Below are 18,632 nucleotides of genomic sequence, written 5' to 3' on the forward strand. Positions count from 1 at the left end.
GAATTATGTGTAGATGGTTCTACACATTATGTTGTGTAGCTGCATGGGGGAATAATAAATGCATATTGAGAGTAAAATGAAGGAATTATTTGGCATCTTGATGAAGTCATGGAATAAAGTCAAATTATTCAGAGCAGTAAGCCACCCACCCCAAAACTCTGCTAGAGGTTTAGGACATTTTATATTGTGTGTGAGAAAGAGAGGTGGGAAGAGAGTACTAGTTAAATGGAATCATTTGAATATTCTGCTCAGCTAGCAAAAAACCATTCCATGCAACATGTTGTGGAAAGGGCTTTCTATGTTCACTTAAGCTTTAAAAATGCTGCAAATTGCAGCTGTTAAATGGCTACAGCTTCACCACTACATTGAAGGTCATTTAGTCCTACCCCTTGCCGCAGGTAACATATTTTAAAGCATCTTTCCTATTAGCAAATTAAGTGAGAGAATGGGCAGGACAGGGACTAATGAGCTGGTGCCAGCAGTGCCACACATGTAGATAGTGTGATGTTGTGCACTCCAAATTTGGAGCAGTATTGTGGCAATCATCTGTGCCAGGACTCAGCTCTGTAAAATGCAGCAATTTATGCAAAACATTACCTTTCAACATGTACAGAGTTGAATTTCCTCCTGAATTACTACACTTTATGGAGTAGCTTTTCAGGTCACAATCTTCCTTACAAGGTTCTGAGTCTCCAAACAGTTATTTTTTTACAGAGCAGAAATGCCATTTAAGCATAGGAAACCAATTATTGTGTACTGCTGCTGTTGTTTTAACTCTCTACCCCTGTGCTGCAATTGTCATGAAAACTGTCTCCCCAAAGCTGCTATTTGACATGGGAAATACAGGCACAAGGGACAGCTTTCATTCTGTGTCAAAGAACGGCTTTGAGGGCAGAGGGTGCTTCTCACCTTTATAAACAATTTTTATTAAGGATTTTATTGGTTTACAAAAGCACACACATTGTCTCTTTTTCAGGTTGTAGACTTTTTTTTACATTTTAAGTGAGACATTAGTGTTGTATACAGAATAAAGTAGAGGGGAGAGGGGTGGTAATACTTGGTGTATATGCAGAGTTTTTATGTTAGCGTCTCTTGAGTAGGTTCTCTTTCTATTTGTTTATTATATTTCCTTGGTAGTGAGAGAGGTTGGGATGGCCAGGGCATGGTTGCAGTGAGATTTGTTTGCATGGGTCAAGTTAACCATATCGATTCATATGTTGGTGGTGGGTTCTTGTTGTTTTGTTCTTGTTGCTGTGTATGTAATAAATGGGAGCCATACCACAGTGAAGGTGTCCTCTTTTATTTGTCCCCATGTAAGTTTCAATCTGTAGGTTAGCTTTTCTAGTAAGGCTGTTTCCCATAGGATTTGGTACCAGTGGTCCATGCTCACTCCTGACAAGTCTCTCCAGTGTCTGGCTATGATGCTTCAGGCTGCTGAGAGTAGGTGGGTTATAAGCTCTTTATAATGTGAGTGGGCATTGACAGAGGGTGTTTTTCATGGGGAAAGGGGAAAAAGTTGGTGGAAATCTGTTGATCCACTTTCTCCACATCACTCAAGGATGGCCTGAGACATTTTGACAGCTGAGGTGAAGCACGAAAGGGAATAAAAATCTACATCAGGAACAAGGGTGGGAGACCAGCAACACCTCCTATTTGCCAAGAGGCCACTGTAGAGGTGGCACTGGGAGGCTTCTGCTGAGAAGGCCTCCAAGGAGTGTGCCACAGCCATTGCTGCTACTGGGCAATAGCAGATGATGCATTCCTTGGAGGCTGAATCTGCTGTCCATGCAGATCCTGCCACCCAAGGCAGTCACCTCACCTTGCCTCATGTGTGGGCTGGCCCTGATATCACTCATAATTTTACAAACTTCTTTTAATGTGCTCATTATTGCTTTTCAGTAAGTAGTTTTAAGGAAAGCAGCATGATTCCTGTGTTTGTTGTTCATTAAACTGTAGCAGTTCTCATTTCTTCATCCTTGCAAGCCAATATCCAAGGAGAGTGCCCGTATGAAAAGGACTTTCTTTTGGATTGACAGCTACAGTGTGAGGCATAAATGAAACAATGCTACTGTAATATTGAAAGACTAATTAGTCTTATACGGGGAGGCCAGTCACAATCTCTCTGTATGGTGACTTGTTGCTTTTGCAGATTGGAAAAAAAAGTAAAATAGAAGGAATCCAAGCAGATGAACACAGAGACTTTGAGGATGCTGTAGAAAAAAAACTTATAAAAGAGACACCTGTTAGAAAATTAGATGAAAACAGAGAATTTGGATGTGAATTGGTTAACATAAACATTTGCAGAAAAAACATCGGGATGAAGCAGATGCTTTCTAAATAAAGATAACTGGAAAAAAATGAAATATTGAGAACTACTAAAACAGAACAAAGCAAAATACAGAAAACAAAAACATGCCAATGCATCTTCCAAAACAGAAGAAGAAAAAAGCAAGATTCCCAGTCTCACCTAGCCTTACTTCCCATACTACTACTACTCTACTTATTCAGTAAACTGAAGGCTAGAGTTATGTGAAGTACCTCTGGCATAGTCTTTGCACTTCTTCTATAGAACAAAACAGAGGCTGAAATACAAAGATGTTCATCCTGCTCTGGACAGGATTGCGCTCCCCCCTGAAAGAGCAAGTATGCAGTTTGAGTGAACACCTTAATCCAGCATTGTCACTTGAGTCCCAGGTGGTCTTAGTGGCCTGGAGAGCCTTTAACCATGTTCATCTGGTTAACCTGCAGTGATAATCCTGGACAGGGTTAGCCTAGCACTGGTGATGCAAGCTCTGGCAACCTCTCCATTGGATTATTGTAATGTAGGGATGCAGAACCTGTGGACACCCAGGTGTTGCTGGACTAAAACTCCCATCATCAATGACCACTGACCATGCTGCTGGGACTGATGTGAGTTGTTGTCCAGCAACATCTGGGGGCCAATGGTTCCCATAATGGCATAATGTGTTATATGTAAAGGTAAAGGACCCCTGACAGTTAAGTCCAGTCACGAACGACTCTGGGGCTGCAGTCCTCATCTCACTTTACTGGCTGAGGGTTTAGACCACAGCACCACCTATGTCCTGTGATATATGTAAGGTAAAGGTAAAGGTACCCCTGCCCGAACGGGCCAGTCTTGACAGACTGTGGGGTTTGTGCGCCCATCTCACATCTATTGGCCGGGGGCCAGCGCTGTCCGGGGACACTTCCGGGTCACGTGGCCAGCGTGACATCGCTGCTCTGGCGAGCCAGAGCCGCACACGGAACGCCGTTTACCTTCCCGCTGGTAAGCGGTACCTATTTATCTACTTGCCCCCCGGGGGTGCTTTCGAACTGCTAGGTGGGCAGGCGCTGGGACCGAGCAGCAGGAGCGCACCCCGCCGCGGGGATTCGAACCGCCGACCTTTCGATCGGCAAGCCCTAGGCGTTGAGGCTTTAGCCCACAGCGCCACCCACGTCCCGTGATATATGTAGGGTTGCCTTAATTATGATCCAGAAGCTTCAGTCACTGAAAAGCTCCTAAATTTTGGTGGGTACAAGAAGGAAATGCAAGCAAATGAAACTAAATATAATTTATAATTTGTAAAGGCAGCAGGTAGATCTTCACGCTTGACTCCATTAGCAGGCACTAGAAATCTGTGTTTCCATTCTCATTAGTATCATCACAGGGTTGTTGTGGAGATTAATTGAGGAGAAGAACCACCCATGCCACCTTGAGCTCCTTGCAGGGGAAAGGTAGGGTATAAATGCATTTGATGATGATGATGATGATGATGATAATTGCATTTATCTGTCACTACAAAAATGCCTCGAAGTGACTTACAATAATAAAAGCATATGTGATACAAAAATTAAAAGACATCAAAAATATAAAAGAACATCAGCTGAAGAAGAGTACTCATCCTGCAATAAAATAAAAGGGCAACTCCTATCTCACCCTACTAAAAGACGAACACCAATACAGGCTTGGGTATCATCAAAACTTATGACCCCAACGAAAAGCCAAATACTTGAGTGAACAAGAATGTTTTTGCCTGTTACCTAAAAGTTGATAATGATGGTGCCTGGTGCATCTCTCTGGGGAGAGCAGTGCAAAACTGGGCAGTCACTACTGAAAAGGAACTTCTCATGTGGCCACATTTTGCACTGTCCATGGTGGGGGGGGGGTACACAAAGATGGGCAACACAGGTTCTGGGAAGGTTCATGTAGGGAAAGGTGCTTGGTCTGTGTGCCAGTATTTCCCCCTGAGTATGCTCTTTCATGTAGTTGCTATTGGTTGCTGAGATATATGGTTGTGCAAAGACACTTGCATATGGTCCATATAGAAGGCTTAGTTTCTAAAACTAAGAGCAAAAGTGGTACTGAAGCCAATACTTTCTAGAATCTGTACTCTGGACCTGATGCCCTGGCTTTGGGTGCTATGAACACCCTTTGCTACTAAACCCAAACTTGTCAGGCATCCGGCAGCACTCTGAACATGCTCAGAGGCAGGCTCATGTTCCAAACCCAAATCCTAATACGGTTTCTGCCACCCATTTAAAGGGATGCCGTGAAAAAACTGCAATATTCAAAATTATGAGCTGAGCCCTCAGCTCCATCCCCGCCAGGTCTCCTTGCGGGAGCGGAACCTTCAACAAGGTGCCTACGATGTGAGGAGTGCAATGAGCCGAAAAACGACGCGATGCCCGGGCGCTGGGTTTTCCCTGTGTGGCGAATGGAGCTCCCGCGTCTCTTGCACCGGTCCAAGTTAAGACGTCTCTAAGAGACAATGGGCTCTTTCTGCCGGGTGGGCGACTCTGTCCTTTCGCGCTTCGCCTGCCTGCCCACGAGCGACGCGCCTAGCCAAGGAAGCGCTAATCCTCCGTAGCCTTTCTTCTTGTCAGCTGCGCTCTTGGTCTGGCTCGTCCTAACCGACATCCTCATGCTAATGTGCCTGTCTCCAATCCCCAGCAGATGGCCTCAGGCGGGGATTGCTCACTTGGCTTTGTGGAAGAGGGGGATAAGGACGCCTCTTGTGCGAAGGCACTTCCAGGCTCAGCTGAAGGCAGCGCCACGAAAACTCGCTCTCTCTGCTCCCGCGACTGCAGCTCCAGCCGTTTGATTCCAGCGCGCGCGACGCCCCCCCCCCGTCACTCACCCCCTGCGTCCCCACCAGCGTGGAGCTGGCGCGCGGCCAAGAAAGGCTTTCCCGCGTCCGCCCCTCCTCCCTCCCTCCCTCGTGGCACACATACATAGTGCATCCGTGTAACAAGAGCAGGTCCCTTCTCGGGCATGGCCCGTCGCACGCGAGCCGCCTCCCGCTCCCCTCCCTCCTACCCCCGTGCGCCACCTGCTGCGGAAGGCTCCCCTCCTCTTCGTCGCCACGCGGCCTGAGGTAACAAAGCACTGCTAATGAGGCAGCAGCCTGCGCGGCTCCGCTCACTCGCCCGTACCAAGAAGGCGGGAAACCAGCTTCCCCCACCTCCCCGCCCCGCGAGCACCTGCTCCGCTTGACTGGCGTCCGGGAGGGCAAGCAGACCCCTCGCGGCAAGCGCGCGGATGGGCACCTGCAACTTCTCCCACGCGGCCCCATCACCTCAGCTGCAGCTCCGCCGCTGTCTCCTCGCGCCCGCCCAGCTTGCAGCCTCGAAACAGGCTCAGGGCCACACCGGCGTGGCACTAAACAGCCTAAGCGGGCAGCGGCAGCAAGTCTGTGGTGGAACTCTAGTCTCTACCTCTCCCCTCACGTATATACATATCTATATATTTCCCACCCACCGAAATGCCCCCCACAGGTGTGTTCCCGTCAAATAAAATCCCCCCGCCCTGCTTAGAGTGCGATCTTGCTAGCCCTCCCCGTGTCCCCTGAACACAAGTAGCCACCCTTTCCCCTCCGCTCTGCAAAGCAAGGCGGACGCCTCTTCCTCCCGTCCTTTGCGGAACGTTTTCTGCAGACCACCCCTCAGCGCTCCTCGTCTAGGCGATTCATGCTTTCTCCCCTCAAATCCCCTCATCCTGTTGCATCGGCTGCTTGCTCCACAGCGGCCCCTCCCCAGTGCCATCGCCTCCCTCCCTCCCTCCCTCCCTCCCTCCTGGGCGCCACGGCTGCTCCGTGTGTGTGTGTGTGTGTGTGTGCGCTCTCGCGCGCGTGTGTGTATTGGGGAGGGGGGAGAGGGATGAGGTCATCCTCTTTCCCGGCGTCAGTCAGCTGGGTGGCGGCGGCAGCGGCAAAGCGGCGGGGCGGGCCAGGCCGAGGAAAGGATGGTCTGCTTCGGGGACCGCTCCCCGGGCTGCTCGCGCCTGGGACTGGGCGGGTGAGCGGGTCTCCCCGCAGGCAGGCGGCGCTCCAGCAGCGCCCGCAGGCGCCGCTGGCCCAGCCCCGTCAGCGCCCCGAGAAGAGCCGCCGAGCGAGCGGCTTGTCCGCGGCGGCAGCAGCAGCGGGGGAGGGAGGGGGCGGACTCCAAGGGGCTCCCGGACGGGGTCCCTCTCCCTGCCGCCGCCGCCTTCCAGCCGCATCATGGCCGCGAAGTCCGACGGGGGGCGGCTGAAGATGAAGAAGGGCAGCGAGGTGGCGTTCACGCCGCTGCAGAACTCGGAGCACTCGGGCTCGGTGCAGGCGCTGGCCTCGGGCTTGCCCTCGGCGGCGGGGCCCGGCGGCGCCGAAGACGACGAGGCGCCTGGCGGCGGCGGCGGCGGCTGCTGCTCCTCCGGCGGCTGCCGCTGCTGCTGTAGCGGCGGCGGCGGCGGCGGTCGGGCGGCCGGGGGCTCGCGGGGCTCGGGCGGCGGCTCGTCGTCGCTGTGCCTGCGGCTGGGCCGGGAGCAGCGGCGCTACACGCTGTGGGACGGGCTCTGGATCCTGGCGGCCGTGGCCGTCTACTTCGCGGACGTGGGCACGGACCTCTGGCTGGCGGTCGACTACTACCTGCGCGGCCAGCGCTGGTGGTTCGGGCTGACGCTCTTCTTCGTGCTGCTGGGCTCGCTCTCGGTGCAGGTCTTCAGCTTCCGCTGGTTCGTGCACGACTTCAGCAGCGAGGACGGGGCGGCGGCGGCGGCGGCGGCGGCAGGGGCGCCCAGCTCCTCGTCGGCCGGCGGCCACGGCGAGAGCAAGCTGCTGGTGAGCAGCGGCTCCGCCGCGGGGGACATGGAGGCCGGCGCCCGGCCCGGCACGCCGCAGCGGCAGGCGTCCAACGCCAGCAAGGGCAACGCCACCAACAGCACCAACAGCAGCAGCAGCACCAACGCCGCCGCCACCGGAGGAGCGGCAGGGGCGGGCGGCGGCGGCGGCGGCGGCATCCGGCCCCCCAAGAGCCGGTCCGCCTCCTGCGCCTTCTGCATCTGGCTCATGCAGTCGCTCATCCACATCCTGCAGCTGGGGCAGATCTGGAGGTAAGGCACGCGCGCTCACCTTCCTTGAACTCCCCCCAGCCACGCTGCGCTAAGGCAGGCGCGCAGCCGGGCCTCGGTCGCCTGGGAAAGGGTCCTAAGAGGCTGAGAGCCGGTGACTCGCCTAGCCGGGTCTGACGCCGAGGCCCGGTTGCCTTAACTCTTGGGGGGCCTCCCACCCCCCCCCCCGCGCCTCTCCAAGGGCAACTGTCTCGTGTCGTGCGCCTTGAACTCTCTGTGGGTCAACGCCCGGGCTTGAATTAACTGACCCGCCAAGGCATCGAGTCCTGGCGTGTGCTTGCCAGTGCTGCCACTTAGGGCTTTTCAGGAGCGGCTGAATAGGCACACAATGGAGAGATGGCATCCACGCCCCTTAGGAGACTCGTTTGTTTTTGCACTGTTGGGCTGCGTGATGCTGAGACCTCGCCTGTTTCCCTGCTTGCCACCTGAGCTTTAAAAGCAGAGATGCGCTTGGCAGGTAATAATGGGTGGGGTCATTCCAAATTCTGAAGCGGAAATACCGTATCACTAGGATAATCCATGTGTCTGCTTAAAAAGGAGCACACGCAAATTCCAGCTCCAGCTTCGATTGACTTGCTCAGTCACAAGGCGTTATTTCTGAGGCTGTTACTTGTTTAAAAGTAATATGGGGAACAAGCACATGGTTAGTTGTTTAAGGCTCCTATGGCTTTGGTGCCATAACGTCACCGTATGAAAAGTATATGCAATAAGTTTAGAGAAGAGGAGCATTGTAAAGGACTGTAGTTTCAAAATCCTGAATAGGTGTTGCAGGCTGCACATTTACTTAGCACTCACTTCTGAGTAAAGATGGAGCGGGCTGTACTGTAAGATGAGTTTGTCAGCAGTCTTTGGTTCTCCCCACAAAATAACAGTGTTCGTATGCGCACCTTGTTAAGTCACTTTGAGACCAACAAATGGAATTGATAGTAATAATAAATTAGCATTCACTTTAAAGTGTAATAAAGTATTTGGACAAATTTAGAGAAACACAAATTTAACCTCTGCATTAAACTACTGTACTTTTTAAAAGGCTCCATGTAACGTCAGGTGTCTGTCTGTCTGTGTGTGTCTTTTTGTCTGTCTACTTGATAAAAGTAGAATTCAAGAACCTTGGTTAAGCTTGAAATTGTGATCCAGCTGAAATGACTGCAGATTTTATTATGGGACTGACTAGGATCAGTGGGTTTCCTTTCTTAGTAGCTATGAAGGACACTGCAGGTGAGTACATAGCTGCCTGATTGAATCAATGTGTAAAAAAGTGTTAGAGCACTTAAAAATAGAGGACTATAGTCACTTTGTTCCTGGAGATCTTGGTTGGTGTCTTACTTAATTCCGACAGCAAGTGTTTTTAGTGATTTATTTAAAAATTGAGGTGGAATGGCTGCAGTGAATTTTAACTGATAGTTGATATTTGTTTTTTAAAGTATATCTGAACCTGTATATAGAACTATATAAAAAGTAACATATGATATAGCTTACAGTTGATGATAATATTGGAGATTCTGGCTTTGTGACTAAAGGTATATTTCAATAAATCTTTGTGTTCATGGATATTTTCTTATAATGTTTCTGAAGGAAGAGAATATTTCTAAAATTCTGCTGTAACATAATATGGAACTTCTTCATTCCAAAATGACATCCACCTTTATCTCTATTATTTATATTTTAGTCAAAGATCTCTTTATTAAACTGGCCACACCCTATTGCTCACATACTTTGGTTATCTGGACTGCAATCCAGATAATTGATTTCAAAATGTTGTGTCATGACGTGGAAGAAAGAGAGGGGCATTGTGACCTGGGTGAGCACAAAGCAGCTCACTGTATGGGACACCATCAGGACTTCCAGGTGAGAATTTGTTAAACTAGGGGTGCTCCGTAGCTAAGGTTGTACAGCAGGGGAGGGGAACTGGATTCAGCCAGTGGAGTGGATTCAGAACCCCCCCACCCTTGTGGGCCACTTTGACAGGTGGGTGGGGCCAGCCACCTGTAAATCACCTGGCACCACCATGACTTCAAAGGAAGTAATTGGGAGTGCACCCTAAGCATGCTCCTGATTCTTTCCTTTTTTCCTTTGCAGGCATATCTTGAGTTCAAGAAGTGGTTGCAAAGGAACAATCTTTCTTTGTAGCCACTTCTTCAAATCAAACCACACCTGCAAAGGAAGGTTTTAACTGCAGAGAAAACATGTTCTTTTGCATCTCCGCTCTGAATTCAATTTAGGGACACACACAAAAAGAATCATCAGCATTTTCTAGCTATGCTCACGCCCCTTCTTCCCCTGCAGTCAAAGGCCAGCACTTTTTAAAATTTTCCTTCCACTGAGCAGGGTGTCAGGAAAAGATACCAAAATCTTAAAAGCACTGACATTTAGCTGCAAGGGGGGTGGGGAAAGTGTGCACTTGATTCTTTCATTCCTTTGGCCATGGACTGAAATTTCAATATGTGCCATATCTGATGTCATATATGATGTCAGCCCTAGCAAATGTAGATAGGGTTAGCCAAAATGACCTTCCAAAGCTGGCGAGTCTCTTTGACCCATGGGCTGAAAGTTCCCCACTACTGTTGTATGATATTGAGAAGATGGCATCATTGTTGAATGCTAGAATTGGAAACTACATGCAGCCTTTGAGACACTTTAGCATTGCCTCCTCATTCTTCTCAGAATATCTGCTTTTATTTTAAAAATGAGGGCTTATTACTTTTCCCACTATGAGAATCAACACTATTTAAAAAAAGCACACATTTACACACTTTAGAATTTTGATATGTACATTGTTTATCATTTTTTCACCAAAGATAGGCATTAATAGTTGTTTTTTAAAAAATACACGAAAAGCAGATTTATTGCAAAGCTTGGGGGAATGTTTACATATGACTGAGGTTCAAAAGTAGGCATTCCTCATCATTTTAAAATTTCATATATATATATCCATTCCATGTTGCAGGATATTTTGGACTAAAAGGTCTATAAACTAAACAGAATACTATATTGGAACCCGTTTGGTAAAGCACATGAGAATGACTAATAAAAATATTATTAAGAATAATATAGATACATTGGAAATCTAGGCTGAAAATTGTTTTATTTTATATATTTAATATGTATTATTACATGTGTAGACAAATTATTCTAGCATTTGTTGTTGTTGATGTTGTTAGATTGGCTCTATTTTCTTCTTCTGACCACATTTGGTGCAGTTAACAGTTAAGCAAAGCCTAGTAAAGTAACAGTTTGTTACTTCTCATTTCTGTGTTTTCCCTGCTAACATTTCCTGGCCTTAGCAGTAGGGCTGGAGGTGCTGTAGGTCATTTAGAGAAAGTGGAAAAGGAAGAATATCAGCAAGGATTCAGAAGACAAGCATTGATATTTCCCAGCAGTAGCACTGGTCTTCTATCCCATCATCTTAATGTACTTGGAACTTTGGAAGTAGCACAGGATATGGTGAAAAGTACTTTGCACTAACAGAACAAGAGAGCAGCACTGGCCAGTGAGGTGTGTCTCTGGCTGGCACCCAGTAGCAATCATCCAGCGCAGCAAAGCTCATTCTTACTAGTAACTATCAGGAGTCCAGAACCATGTGAATGCATGGTTGCTGAGTGACTAATAGTTCCTAGTGCAGTGTTTCCCAACCACTGTTCCGTGGCACACTAGTGTGCCGCGAGATGTTGCCTGGTGTGCCGCGGGAAAAATTAAAAAATCCGAATGATTTTTTTTTTAAAAGTCAATTTTTCGATTGGGGCGCCGTCACTAGATGACCCCTGGGGTTCCCTCCCTCCCTCCCGCTCTGTGCCTCCCTCCTCCTCCTCCTCCGGGGAGGCCCTTCCTGGCTTTCGGCCAAGGCTTGGCGGCTGCCACTCACTCGCCCACCCGTCCCTCCATCCCTGCACCCGGCCTCTCCCCCTCCGTCCCCGGCGCGGGGGCTGCCGGGATCCGTAGTCCCCTCGTCCTTGGGCTCCGCGCCCGCGCGGGGTGCGCAAACTACGTTTCCCAGCGTGGCCTGGCGGGCCGGGCGTTTTGTTTGAAGCGCTCTTCTGCCGGCCATGGAATGAGCACAGCGGCGGTGGCCAGGCGGGCAGGGGCTCTTCCGCACAGACCCCGCGCAGCCTGCCTGCGCCCCCGCGGAGATCGGGCGGCAGGATGGAGCCCGGGGATCCCCGCGGAGGCGGAGCGGCGGAGGCTGCCCCCCAGGTAGGGCTGCGTCGGGGTTTTTTTATTTTTGCAATGCTGCATCTGCGCCGGAGGGGACGCATTGGACCGCGGGGAGACCCCTTGGCGGGCGTGCAAGGCAATAAATGCGTGCAGGCGTTGCATGGAGTGCAGTGCAATGCAATGGCAACGCGGCGCCCTGCATGCATGCATGCAACTTCCACCGGCGCTCCGGACTTGGCAGGTGAGGGGGGTCCCCAGTGGGCGGCAGAGAGAGCCGGGAGGGCGAAGGGGAGCCGGGGGGGAGCAGCGCTGCTCCCCGAGCCGAGCCCGGGGGGAAACTTCGGCGTCGTTGCGCCGGGTGTTGGAAGCGGAGGCTGGCGGGGGCCCCTCACCTGCAAAACCTGGTCGCCTCTCATATATTTCGTGCATTGCATTCATCGCCCGCTTTCTCCTCCAAGGAGCTTCCGGGGGCGCGCGTGGTTCTCCCCGTGTTATCCTCGCAACAACAGCCCTGCGAGGTGGGTCAGGCGAGTGGCCCAAGGGAGCACCCAGGGATTGTCCTGGCCAGGTGGGGTGATTGGAAGCCTGCTCTCTGCCCGGTCTTCGTCCTCATTTAGCCCCCACATGTGCATGACTGTGCATGACTGAGGTTTTCCCCCCTCGTCTTGGCTATGGTGTGAGTCTGTCCTGTTAATTAATGGGGTTCTGCCTTCGGAGAAGATGAGCCAGCCCTCAAGGAGGTGATTATGTAATTTGCTAGCAATTCATGTCCCTCCCGGCGTGACGCTGCGCGCTGATGTCACGGGGCTGTAATGGTGGTGTGCCTCGAGATTTTTTTCATGAAACAAGTGTGCCTTTGCCCAAAAAAGGTTGGGAAACACTGTCCTAGTGTTAGAATTGGCTTCCAACATAGGTGGTGGTGCTAGTCGGACAGCAACCATGTGCTTCCACAGTGCTGACTGAGACACACCCTGCCACCACATGACAATTACCAACAAACTGCAGCTTTTCCTCTCCTGTCTTGATAGCCCTGCAGGGGTGGCTGTTGATTTCCTCTAGCAAGACACCTCAATGGCTATCAGTAGGCATATGTGAATCCCTATCCCACCCTCCTGTGCATAGACTGAATCTTTCTCGTTGTCCCGTGCTGTATGCAAAAGTAAGATATTGCCAGTCTATCGTCCCCTGCCCTTGTGCAGTGAACTGCATGTTTTGCGCTGTTTATATTTATGGTTAGACATCTTCGCTACACTTTCATTACCAAAAGGAATCATATCCAAGCAGTGCCTATTTTAATCTTAGTCAAACCAATTTCGTTTGTAAAGTCAATAGCCTGGGACATTTCCGTTTTTTGGACATACTGTTGCATAACTAAAGAGTGACTTGTTGCCACAGTTACTAATGGTAAGAAATATTGTTCGGAAACAGCAATGCCCACATAACCTACACCACACCATTTGCTTTATGAGTAAAATACCCCTTTTTTGCCGAGCAAAAAAGAGAGGGGTATATAAGACAAGGAGGAGCTTTAGTTCCAGGATACACTTTGAGGTGCAGAAACACATGGAATTTGTGCAAAAATGTGAAGAATTTTTCTGACATCCCTAGCTGCAACTGCAGGAGACATCTGTTGAAATGGTTGCAAGGAGAGACAGAAGGATGGCTGGGGAAGGAGGACAGAAGTAGAGAGGATATATCATGTTCCTCTTCCCCACTTTTTTCCTCTTTCTTCCCTAGAGATGTAAATTGCTGATTCTTTGGTATATTTGCCCTCTCATATAATCTCGCGATAAAATATGTCATTCACTTATAATTGTGGCATTTGTTAAGCCACTGAATTGTTGGAACCTGTTTATTCTTCGTAATACAGCTAAGTTCAAATTTTCTTTACAAATATAAATGCTATTGTTGAAAACGGTTATGTATTATTATTATTAATTAAAGCATACTAATGGGGAATTAATGGGGGGTTTAATATCACATGCACAGGGTGATGCTGTGAAAAAGCTACTTAAAATGATTAAAATGAACATTTTACTAGGATGCGTGGAAAGTGATGCCTGCCGCTGATGACACTTGATTTATGAATAATAATTAAAACTGCCTTCTTTGTGTTCTGCCTCTCATTTCTACAAATGTCAATGCTGAACTCTGGCATAGAATGCACAAATGAAAAGTTGAAACAGGTATTGGAGGTGATCAGGGAGTTCATGTTCTTGCTATAGGCTGAATACTTGATACAGCCAGATAGTTGTTTTGCTTCATCCGGGAGTCAGAGTCTTATCACCTTATGGAATTTTATTGTTTATGTGGTGTAGTGGTTAAGAGTGGTAGTCTCGTAATCTGGGGAACCGGGTTTGCGTCTCTGCTCCTCCACTTGCAGCTGCTGGGTGACCTTGGGCCAGTCACACTTCTTTGAAGTCTCTCAGCCCCACTCACCTCACAGAGTGTTTGTTGTGGGGGAGGAAGGGAAAGGAGAATGTTAGCCGCTTTGAGACTCCTGAAGGGGAGTGAAAGGCGGGATATCAAATCCGAACTCTTCTTCTTCATCATCATCTTTTATCATCCCCTATTGAATTTCTCGGGACGCGGGTGGCGCTGTGGGCTAAAGCCTCAGCGCCTAGGGCTTGCCGATCGAAAGGTCGGCGGTTCGAATCCCCGCGGCGGGGTGCGCTCCCGCTGCTCGGTCCCAGCGCCTGCCAACCTAGCAGTTCGAAAGCACCCCCGGGGGCAAGTAGATAAATAGGTACCGCTTACCAGCGGGAAGGTAAACGGCGTTCCGTGTGCGGCTCTGGCTCGCCAGAGCAGCGTTGTCACGCTGGCCACGTGACCCGGAAGTGTCCCCGGACAGCGCTGGCCCCCGGCCAATAGATGTGAGATGGGCGCACAAACCCCAGAGTCTGGCAAGACTGGCCCGTTCGGGCAGGGGTACCTTTACCTTTACCTTTACTATTGAATTTCTCAGTATAAAGCTAAGAATATTTTGACAAATATATGCATGATCTATCGATGCTATGTGTATATACGGTACATGCAGCACTCTTAACTCACATCTTGTGTGTGCTATAACAGACTTACTGGAAATGAAGATCTACCCCATAAATGTGTTTTCAGCAAGTGCTGGAAGAAGCAGTTATTTCAATGAAGGTTCTGGGAAGCACAACATGAGCAATGATGTCATTTGGGAGTATTCAAATGGTGCAGGCAGGTGGAGGCATCTCCCTATCTTGTAGAGAGATGTGGATTTCTTTCTCTGATTTTCACCTAATCTGGCTTCTTCTCCCACCAAATTTTCATAGAAATGTGTTTTCATAGAAACACAGAGTTGGAAGGGACTTAGGAGGTCATCTAATTCACCCCCCTGCTCAATGCGGGATGCAACCACTGCATCCCTAACAAATGTTTATCCAGTCTCTGCTTAAATAATTCCAGTGAAGAAGGGTTCATCACCTTATGAGGCTGTCTGGTTTTTCCTGTTAGCTAACATTTGCTTTCCTGCACTTCCCCAAAGGCAGATCTAGGGGAGCGCAGCCAATTTGGTCGCACCACATGCAGAGCTTCTGGGTCGCTGTAGCAGGCACCACAACTATGATGTCAAACGGGAGGTGAGGGGGCACCGGATTTTGGTGTTGCACAGGGCACCACTGAAATTTGAGATGCCAAGGTCTGCCACTGACTTTCCTTTTGTTCTTGTCCTTCTCTTTGGGTCAACAATATATATATTTACTACCACACTATAGAAAGCTCTAGCTACCCAGCCTAGCGCTGAAGTAGAGATTTCCCCCCTCCTCTTTCTGTTATTTGGAGTGGGGAATGGCTTCCTCAAAATATATCTGCAAAAATCTGCATCTGAAATTAGTCCAGTATAGCTGCATAGTATAGCTGGTGGGGTGGGGGGAGCAGAGTGTGAATAGTGGAGAGAACATTACAAAGCCCAGCTGAGACTTACTTAACTTATACATACATACTTTCTCAAAGTGGCTTCTATACAACAGCAACAACAACAACTCCATAGTTGGCAAAGAAGGCACGCCATTCCTCTGTCCCTTTTCCTCTGTCCCTTTATCATCATTTTCTTCTTCTTCTTCTTCTTCTTCTTCTTCTTCTTCTTCTTCTTCTTCTTCTTCTCTCTCTCTCTCTCTCTCTCTCTCTCTCTCTCCATCTCTCTCTCTCTCTCTCCATCTCTCCTTTATTCCCATGAGCAGAAAATAATGTGTTTGTAGTATGCCTATGAATGAATAATTTTCTTGTGCTCACAAGAAAATCATGTATGCATATGAGTGCACATGAGACTTTGCGTTAGGGTGAATGTCTGAAACAGTATGAGTAAGACATACAGCTATCTGTGTTTGTGTTATGCACATTTCCTGTTCTTGCACACCACCCCATAGTTCTCCTAGTTCCCCTCCCATCTCTCTTCAGTAAGTTTGTGTTGTTCTAATTCTAATGTATTCAAAACTTCAACATATGTGACTATTGGAAATTTTATTGAATCAAGAGTCTGTGGAATTTCAATTCTTGTTCAGTGCAAAATCAGATCATACTAAGAGTATAGATAAGACCTGTAGGTCTTACATACGGGGGAAACAAAACAAAAGAGAAAATATTAAAGTGGCAGGGGCTGATATTAGAGGAAGCTCCTCAAATAAGTTACTATATGTGAAATAAAAGAGCAGGTAACCAGTGAAGAGAAAAAAGGGAAACCTGGCAAAATTAAAAGAAAATAATTCAATATTTGAATAAAGTGGAAATTATTAAGTATAGTAATAAAAGTGTTAATTAAAACTGATAAGGAAAAATATTTTCATGACTTTCTCAATTCAATGCATTATCTAGGGAGTATCATCTAAATTAGAAATAATAATGGCTTGCTGCTGTAATGCATGAGACGGAAGTAGCACCAAAGAGAGAACAATCCCTAGGGCAGAATGGAATCCCCAGTAAATCTCTGAAGGCACTCAACAGCATTATGTAACCCTGATACAAATGCATATATCTGTGTGCAGGAGGGCTATGGATGGGAAGGAGCAGTACTAGGGAGATTTCTATGCATGGAGCAGCACACACAGCAAGGACTAGAAAGGATGTGGTTGGGGACTAGTGAAACTCCTGCATTCAACTTTTAATGGGTGCGGATGTTTAAAGAACAGGGAGCTAATAATTTAGCACCAGTTTTTCAAGACAAAGTAGACACCAAGGAATGTGGAAATTATAAAGGTGTTAAGTTAATGAACCATATAATGAAGTTGTGGGAAAGGCTCATGGTACAATGTCCTAGACACAAGTAGATGAGGTCAGTGATAATCAATTCTTTTCCAGACTAGAGAAAAAATACAATCAATGCCACTTTGTGCCTAGATTTCTACAAATGAAATACTGGCTAGTAATAGTGTCTGATGATCTGCGCAGCATTTTTTACCCCTGGAAAAAAATCAAACATGTCCTAAGTAATATAAAATTCCTAATTTGGATATAATAAGGACATTTATCATATAATTAGAGGCTCTTTTCCAGGTCTGAGCTGAACCTATTTCAGTAAAGTTTGCCATAGTGATTAGTGCTTAATAGCAGTGGTTTAGTATTGTGGTTGGGGAAATCTAGAACAATGGGTCGGAGTGTATATTTTGGGAACACAAAGAAACACTGCAGGATGTGATGAAAAATTAGAGTAGGTCAAGACTATGGCCCAATTCAGATGATAATTCTAAACCACCTAATAAATGAGTGTGAACAAACCATGGTGAATGTCAGGCTCACATGCTCTCCATTAATCCCCCTCCTTTGAACTTGAGAGGAGCAGAGTATAGGTTTCTGCATTCACATTAGAACAAACCTCAGTTCCATGTTACATACAAGAACATGAGGTTTGTTCGGGCTAAAGAGAGGGTTCATTCACAGTTCCACTTGTCCTGTGCCTAGAAAGCATGGGTCTGAGAGCTTTCTCACTTGTTCCATGTTTTCTAGGATAAGGGCTTTTCCACACTACTGTTTGCCCCATCATTTCCCCCTGCTTTAGCAATAAATTGGAACCAATGGCAATCCATGGAACGCCAGATTGCCATTTGCTCTGATTCAACACTAATCCATGGGTTTTCCCAGGGAAAAGTGGCGGAGCAAATGGAAGTGTGGATAAACCCTTAGTTTAACTAATTTGGATATCAAATCACAATTTAATCTGGTTTTCTTAAACTAACTTCCTTCAGAACAAACCATAGCTCCCTGAATTGATGCAAAACAAGGAGCTGCAGTTTGTTCTTAAGCAAAAAGTGAAAGCTTCAATTCTCATGCAGGTAAACCCAGGGCTCATTCCTACTCACCTAAAGCATGATCAGAACCAGAACTATGTTTGCATCAGTATACAGAAACTAGAATGACACAGGGAACAGCTGTGGTACAAGGAAGGTGACTGTATGCTGGTGAGAAGTACCCAAATCATTCTATAAATGTATGAATGATTTGTGGGATGCATTCATTGTACATATGAAGGTCCTACACTGTGATGCTGGAAACATGTAGTTTAAACCTGCATGGATTGTAGTATGGGATGAACAATACAGGAAAATGCTTGGATGGAAAGGTTAAAAGCAAGGATGACAAATGGAATGGCATAAGTGTGTGCATAGAATTGAAGACAAATATATCTATTTTGAATATATAAGGAACTTCTTTTTCACAAGTCAGAATAACCGTTTTCCTAGTCTGTAATTCTCAATTTTGACTTGCACATTTTTACTTATCCATAAAATTTTAGGAAAGGGGTTAAAGCACAAGACAATTACAGTGGTACCTCGGGTTACAAACTTAATTCATTCTGGAGGTCCGTTCTTAACCCAAAACTGTTCTTAACCTGAGGTGCACTTTCACTAATGGGGCCCTCTGTGCCACCACCACATGATTTTCATTCTCATCCTGGGGCAAAGTTTTCAACCCAAGGTACTACTTCTGGGTTAGCAGAGTTTGTTACCCAAAGTGCTTATAACCCAAAGTGTTTGTAACCTGAGGTACTACTGTACTGTAAGAAAATAAAACAGTCCAGAATAAAAAAAGTTACTTAAAATACCATATTTTCCGCTCTATAACATGCACCCGACCATAA

The 18,632-nt window shown here is 47.6% G+C and overlaps 1 protein-coding gene across 1 annotated transcript in view; it reads left to right on the forward strand.

Annotated features, from left to right (window-relative positions):
• Positions 1 to 3,449: 3,449 nt before the first annotated feature.
• The window catches only part of XKR4 (XK related 4), a 131,500-nt gene continuing 116,317 nt past the window's right edge, over positions 3,450 to 18,632 (forward strand). Inside the window, exon 1 of the mRNA XM_082233821.1 lies at positions 3,450 to 7,366. Within this exon, the coding sequence (XP_082089947.1) occupies positions 6,498 to 7,366 (869 nt within the window). The 5' untranslated portion in view covers positions 3,450 to 6,497. The remainder of the gene's footprint in view (positions 7,367 to 18,632) is intronic.

Source organism: Podarcis vaucheri (genome assembly GCF_965113315.1).
Source record: "Podarcis vaucheri genome assembly, chromosome: 8".
Lineage (NCBI taxonomy): Eukaryota > Metazoa > Chordata > Lepidosauria > Squamata > Lacertidae > Podarcis > Podarcis vaucheri.